This window comes from Chiloscyllium plagiosum, chromosome 23, assembly GCF_004010195.1.
Source record: "Chiloscyllium plagiosum isolate BGI_BamShark_2017 chromosome 23, ASM401019v2, whole genome shotgun sequence".
Taxonomy (NCBI): domain Eukaryota; kingdom Metazoa; phylum Chordata; class Chondrichthyes; order Orectolobiformes; family Hemiscylliidae; genus Chiloscyllium; species Chiloscyllium plagiosum.
Window position 1 is genome coordinate 20,799,221 of NC_057732.1, and position 7,442 is coordinate 20,806,662.

General features: G+C 40.6%; 1 protein-coding gene across 4 annotated transcripts in view; it reads left to right on the top strand.

Annotated features, from left to right (window-relative positions):
• Positions 1–7,442, top strand: part of trmu (tRNA 5-methylaminomethyl-2-thiouridylate methyltransferase) — a 32,003-nt gene that overhangs the window by 16,377 nt on the left and 8,184 nt on the right. For 3 of the 4 annotated variants that reach the window (XM_043713687.1, XM_043713690.1, XM_043713689.1), the window contains exons 5-7: positions 3,808–3,980; positions 4,109–4,162; positions 4,803–4,869. In XM_043713687.1, coding sequence (XP_043569622.1) covers positions 3,808–3,980; positions 4,109–4,162; positions 4,803–4,869 — 294 coding nt within the window. The remainder of the gene's footprint in view (positions 1–3,807; positions 3,981–4,108; positions 4,163–4,802; positions 4,870–7,442) is intronic. The other variant, XM_043713688.1, reaches the window with a different exon arrangement.

Consider the following 7,442-nt stretch of genomic DNA (forward strand, 5'->3'; position numbering starts at 1 on the left):
TCGTGCCTCCAACGGTGACTTCAGAATCTCACCCTTGAGTAGCGACCCGTTTATTTTCATTTTTTTAATATATATCATTAATATTCCTGAGTCACCATAATCACTTTAAACTTCAACTTCTCCTCTCCTCCAATCAGAATCTTGATGGTGCAAATTCCTGACAGGTAAAACGGAGTAATCCCTGGCAGCTTCAGCTGCTGAATGCCTGTCCTGACCATTATGTACTGCTTCTTCTGCACAACATCCTGCTTACTCCATGGTTATTATCCTTGATTCCTCAGCTAAACAAGTTAACATTGACAAACCACCAGCCTCGCCACATTTTTGTGCCTCTTTTCAGACACCACCTCAGGTGTTCAACACTCCACCTTGGAGATCAGGGACATCTGACCTGCATATTTCTGCCAGGTCACTTTGCACACAATAATCACACATTTCACGCATCTGTTTTTACACTTACATTGTCAAACATATCTTGGAATTCTTAGCTTGCTTTGTTAGCACTCATTCACATTTGTATAGGTAAAAGATCCTTGATCTGAACATCCAAAAACTGAAAAGTTCCGAAATCTGAAGGTTTTTTGTGTAGTTTTTTTTCTCATTAACAAAGTTGTTTAGCAAGCAAACAGTTAACCCAAGTCGACACCCACTCAGATGCGACGTGGGGGGCATGGCCAAGCACATTCTTACTTGGAAGTCTGCTCCTGCGGTAAGATTTTTAAAAATTTCACCATTAAACTGTAATTTATTCTGAAAATCGAAAAATTCTGAAAACTGTTGGTCCCAAGCATTTTGGATAAAGGATCGCCTACCTGTATATACTTGAAGGGATCCAGACCCTAATGGTGATATTGCATTTCTGGAGTACAATGTCTTGAGTGTACTGTAATTTAATTTGCCTTTTAGTGCAGAGGCAGGAAGCTTGTGACAGTGGAGAGCATTGAATGATAAATATGAGACAGGAGATGGACATATCACTGTACAGCAACATTCTACATCAACCTCAGAGCTGCAGTATGAACCAGCAGTTTATGAAGCAAATGCATTACATTTATTTGAAGCAAATATCAATGTGTAAAAAGCAAGGGGAAGTGTACATAATGGGGTAAAGGGAGACTACAGTCTCAGTCACTTAATGTCGTATTCCACTCGGGTGCTGGCCATTGTCAGCCCAGTAAATCGAGCTGTCCAATAGTTCACAAGGGATTCCAAGTAGGTCAGTTAGGGTGCTGTCCAAGATGTGGGCAGTTTATCCGGCAACAGACAAAGCATAAACTGATTATGATCTAAGTGGATATAGAGTATTTAGCACTGATGCACAAGCAGGAAAGGTGGTAAGTATCCCCAGTCAGTGATCAGAAAGCACAGAGGGCAGGAAGGATTAGTTGTGTCAGAGAATGGGTTGAGTGGAGAGCCCTTGATTCAACATGATGCATGTGATACTGAAAGCTGTAGTCCTTGAGTCTCAGTGAGGTACATGTGCAATGGCAGAGTTAGAGACAATGTTAGCCCTGAGAGTATGAGGTAGCAGAGAGTGGGGGCAACACTTACCCTTATGTGTGAGAAGATCATTGATCTTGCAGGATGGCTGTGTGTTCTAGTTCATGCGGGGGCCTTGTACTTAGCTATGCAGCCTTTTGGGTCCAGGTTGGCTGTGTCTGATGGCATGGCCTCTTCTGGTGGGTCCATGGGGAAGATGACTGGTCTTCTCTCCACCATACCATTCACCAACACTTCCCAATCACCCTTCATGAAATGGGAAATGATTGCCTTTCTTTGGGTCCCTCTCTTTGGAGATTAGCGTTGAGCTGCACATTGTGAGGAGTCATTCCTGGCTTACAGTCACTGTATAAATGCAAATGGGAAAATCTAGCCATAAATTTCATCAAAGACCATATAATTATAACTTGTTTTTGTAAATTTTGGAACCAGTCTAAGATTTTGGAGATGTCTGATGACAAATTAAGTGATCGAGCTCTGAGTTATAGAACATAGGCAAAGAAATGACAAGAGGAGTAGTTATGGTGAAAACTATTCTTTAACTCATGTACGAGCAAGAGCTATCAATGCAGTAGCTCAGTTGGGATTTGATAACAGCTTCCAGAGCTTTCGGAAGAGTGGAACCTGGTGGACAATTTCAAGGGCAAGAGAAATCACTTTTTTTTGGGAAAAGGAGGAAATGTTTTCCTTACTTGAACAATAGTAAGAATTGAGAGCTACCAAATTTAGAGCAGTATTTTTGTGCAGTAAAATATGAAATAAAATACATTCATTTCTGAATCCATAGGTGTTAACGGGTTTTGAGAAGATTTGGAGCTCAGGTTAAGGTTCTGAATGTAGGTTTGCTTACTGAGCTGGAAGGTTCGTTTTCAGATGTTTTGTCATCAGTAAGCCTCTGGTGAAGCATTGGTGTTATGTCCTGCTTTCTATTATTTGTGTTTTGGGTTGCTCAAATTGGTGATATAATTTCCTGTGTTGGTGATGCCTTTCTTGTTCTTTTTCTCAGATAGATGGGGTCCAGATCGATGTATTTGTTGTTAGAGTTCCGGTTGGAATACTGTGCTTCTAGGAATTTTCTTGTGTGTATCTGTTTGTCTTGTCCTAGGATGGATGTGTTATCCCAGTCAAAGTGGTGTCCTTCCTCATCTGTATGTAAGGATGCTAGTGATAGTGGGTCATGTCTTTTTGTGGCTAGTTGATGTTCATGTGGCTAGTTTTCTGTCCAATGTAGTGTTTGTTGCTGTTCTTGCAAGGTATTTTGAAAATGAGGTCTGTTTTGTTTGTTGTCTGTATGGGGTCTTTTAAGTTCATTAGCTACTGTTTTAGTGTGTTTGTGGGCTACCATGATGCCAAGGGGTCCGAGTACTCTGGCAGTCATTTCCGAGATGTCTTTGATGTAGAGGAGAGTGGCTAGGGTTTCTGGGCGCATTTTGTCTGCTTGTTTGAGAAATTGGCGGACTGTGTTCATTGGGTGCCTGATCTTTTTGAATACGCTGTATAGGTGATTTTCCTCTGCTCTTCATAGTTCCTCTGTGCTGCAGTGTGTGGTGGCTCATTGAAACAATGTTCTAATGCAGCTCTATTTGTGGGTGTTGGGATGATTGCTTGTATAGTTCAGTATTTGGTCTGTATGTGTTGTTTTCCTGTGGACACTGGTTTGAAGTTCCCCATTGGCTGTTTGCGACATCTAGGAATGGCAGTTTGTTGTTGTTTTCCTCCTCTTTAGTGAATTGTATGCCAGTAAGGATATTATTGAAGGTTTCCTCTAATCTGTTTCATTTATTGATTACAAAGGTGTAATCCATGTTGTGGACCCAAAGTTTGGGTTGGATGGTTGGCAAAGTTGTTTGTTTGGAAGGACACTGCTTTGACTGGGACAACACATCCATCCTCGGACAAGCTAAACAGAGATACGCACGAGAATCCCTAGAAGCATGGCATTCCAACGAGAACTCTATCAACAAACACGTTGATTTGGACCCATCTACCACCCACTGCGAAAAAGACCAGGAAATGACATCACCAACCCAAGGAAACCTAAACACGTAAATAGAAAGCAGGATATAACACCAGCGCTTCACTGGGAGCTCATTAATGTCACTTAGTAAAGTGATGAAACATCTGAAAACAAATCTTACAGCTCAGCAAGCAAACTTACATCCATTCATTTCTGAAGCTGAGGGGTGGTACTAAAACTAGGTGTTGGTATCAACAATCTTAAAACCTGCAAAACTTTTAATTAAATCCTAACCAAGATAAGTTATTGCCATTCTCTGTCTAACTGCCCATTTGTCTTACCTTTTGCAGCTGTGAAACTCTTACAGGCAGCTGACCCAAAGAAAGACCAAACATTCTTTCTGAGTCAGATATCACAACACGCTTTGCGACATACCATCTTTCCCCTTGGTGAGTTGAGAAAAAATGTTGTAAAGGAAATGGCAGCTGAGGCAGGATTTCACCATATATTAAAGAGAAAAGAAGTAAGACTCTTTAATTTTATTTTCATCTTGAACTTTGAACAATGCTTTAGTAATTATAGTCATCAAATCTGACTTTGGTTGGGATTAAATACTTCCATGGATGATATTCATTATTTTGCTTCTTACAGAGTATGGGAATCTGTTTTATAGGTGAAAGAAATTTTGAAAACTTTATTCTTGAGGCAAGTACAAATCACAATTCCGTTTTAAAAATTGAACATCTGTGTTGGGAAGTGGAATTGATTTTACTTTTCAAATCTGTGATCAGATAAGAATCAAGATCGGTCATTCAGAGTAAAGTTCTGCCATCTCTCTAAGATAGCTTGGAACTTATGTGCCAGTATTTCTGATTAAACAAAGAGATGCTTCTGCATGACATTCGCATGATAATCCATTTGAAATGAACAGATGTGAGGCCTCTGCTAAGTAACCATATTATAAAATGTAACAAATGGTACATTCTCCTAATATCTTCACCAACAATAATTCCCACTCTAACATATCCTTTCTCAAACCAGTAAAGAACATATCTGTAGACCAATCTGGCACTGCTGTTGCTCATTTCAACCATCCTGATTTAAATAAAATGAATTTTAGGCAGCTGTGAATTCGTACCACCTAGAAATCATCTGGTTCAGAATACCAAAACTCATTTTATTTAGTACCTGTAAAAAGACAGTTAGGAGAAATTAACTCAATTAATTTGGGCTGGATTCAAACCCATTGCTGCTTACTGAGAATTTTGATTGTATTTGTATCAAAGAAATATGTTGATCTTAGTTTTGAGCATTCAAAGTAATTTCATTTTAAATTTTTTATTAGTATCTAGAACCTCGCCCTGGAAACTTTGTTTCTATAGAAGATGGAAAAATTATGGGAACACACAAAGGTAGTTATGTTGTTTAAGAAAATTAGAATGATTTCTTTTTAGTTAAGTTGTGGGTTTTCTGTTTCTTCAAATAAGCAATTTCGAATTTTACTCATTTAGTTAGTTGTCTTCCATTTCAGATTATCTTCTGTTCCACACTTTTTAAGGCAGCTTGATGTTAGTTTGGTCGAAGCAAGGTTTATGGAATGATTATTCTTTGCTCCTTATGGCAGCAGCATCTGTTTTTCTCAACAACTGTAATTGGTGAGCATCCATTTGGATGTTCTTTCTAAAGTATATTTATTTGTTCATTGCATTGCTGGCTAGGCCAGCATTTATTCCTTACCCAAAATGTCTCTCGAGAAGGTGTGTGCTCAATAATGGTGAGATAGGCAGTGATAATGTAACTGAACTAGTCATTCAGAAGCTCAAGCTGATGTTCTGAGGTCATGCGTTTGAATTGCATCATGCTGCACCAAATTGCAGATGCTGAAATTTGAGTCCAGTTTAATATTTCTTTTAAAATTACATAATACAATGAATAAAATCTAATGACAACCAAGTAACTACTGTTGTTGAAAAAAGCCCAACTAGTTTACTTATGTCCTTCAGGAAAGGAACTCTGCCCTCCTGACCTGGTCTGACCTACGTGCAACTCCAGATCCACAGTAGTTGACTCTTAACTTCCCAATAGGCAGTAAATGTGGCCTAGCCAAAGAGGCTACATATCAATTTTACCATGTTAGCTGTACCAAGGAACTCCAGTAACCTAGGTGCAGCATCAAGGAAGTCCAGTCTTGAATTTTTTTACATTTGTGATATTCCAAAGCAGTCTATTGTATCCAGAACACAACGCAGCACAAGGCTTTGGGTCACCTATCTCAGAACAAAACACTAATAGGAGTCATATAACAGCAGCTCCCTGAAATGGCAACATTGGAAGTGTGGGGGGAAAAAAATGGGTCATCGTTCTGAAAAAGCATCAATTTTAATTCAAAAAACAAAATTATAGGGTCCCGTGGTACAGTGAGATAAGCAGCTTTCTGCAGATCTTATTCCAAAATAGTGTTCCTTACAATGATGAAATATGTTCCGGCAAAGACATGTACTGAAGATTTACTGAAGTAAATCACTGAAACTTTAATTATGGTTTTGGATGCAGGTATGCTCGCAGAGCTGAAAGGTTCATTTCCAGATGTTTCCTGAGGATGGTCTGCACCTGAACCTGAGGGGCACCAGTATCCTTGGTGGGAGGTTTGCTAGTGCTCTTGGGGGGGGTTTAAACTAACTCTGTAGGGGCATGGGAACCCAGACTGTAGCTTTAGGGTGCAGGACCTCGAGTGTAGGGAGGTTAGGAACATGGCATCAATTTCAAAGGAGGGTGCCTGTAAACAGGAAAGTGGCTTGAAGTGTGTATACTTCAATGCAAGAAGTATACGAAATAAGGTGGTTGAACTTGCAGCGTGGGTTGGTACCTGGGACTTCGATGTTGTGGCTGTTACGGAGACATGGGTAGAACAGGGACAGGAGTGGCTGTTGCAGGTCCCAGGGTTTAAATGTTTTAGTAGGGTCAGATGTGGGGGTAAAAGAGGGGGAGGTGAGGCATTGCTTGTCAAAGATAGTATTACAGCGGTGGAAAGGACAATGGATGAAGACTCGCCATCTGAGGTAGTTTGGGCTGAGGTTAGGAATAGGAAAGGTGAGGTCACCCTGTTAGGAGTCTTTTACAGGCCTCCTAATAGTCCTAGAATCATTGAAGAAAGGATAGGGAAGGTGATTCAGGAGATGAGTGACAGTAATAGGGTGGTTGTTATGGGGGACTTTAACTTTCCTGATATTGATTGGGAAAGTTATAGCTCAAGTTTGTTAGATGGGTCAATGTTTGTCCAGTGTGTGCAGGAGGGTTTCCTGACACAATATGTAGATAGGCCAACAAGAGGTAAGGCCATACTGGATTTGGTTCTGGGTAATGAACCAGGCCAGGAGTTAGAATTAGAGGTAGGTGAGCACTTTGGAGATAGTGACCATAATTCGGTGATTTTTACACTCGTGATGGAGAGGGATAAGTGTGCACTATAGGGTAAGAGTTATAGCTGGGGGCAGGGAAATTATGATGCTGTGAGGCATGACTTAGGATGTGTGGCTTGGAAAAGTAGACTCCAAGGCAAGAGTGTAAATGATATGTGGAACTTGTTCAAGGGGCAACTATTGAGTGTCCTTGATAATTATGTACCTGTCAGGCAGGAAGGAAAGGGTCGTGCGAGGGAGCCGTGGTTTAATAAGGAATTGGAATCCCTTGTTAAATGGAAGAGGGCGGCCTATCTCAAGATGAGACGTGAAGGTTCAATTGGGGCGATTGAGAGTTATAGGGTAGCCAGGAAGGACCTGAAGAGAGAGCTAAAAGCAGCAAGGAGGGGACATGAAAGGTCCTTAGACGGTAGGATTAGGGAAAACCCTAAGGCTTTCTATAGGTATGCTAGGAATAAAAGAATGACTAGGGTAGGAATAGGTCCAATCAAGGATAGTAGTGGGAAGTTGCGTGTGGAGGCGGAAGAGATTGGGGAGACACTGAATGAATACTTTACTTCAGTATT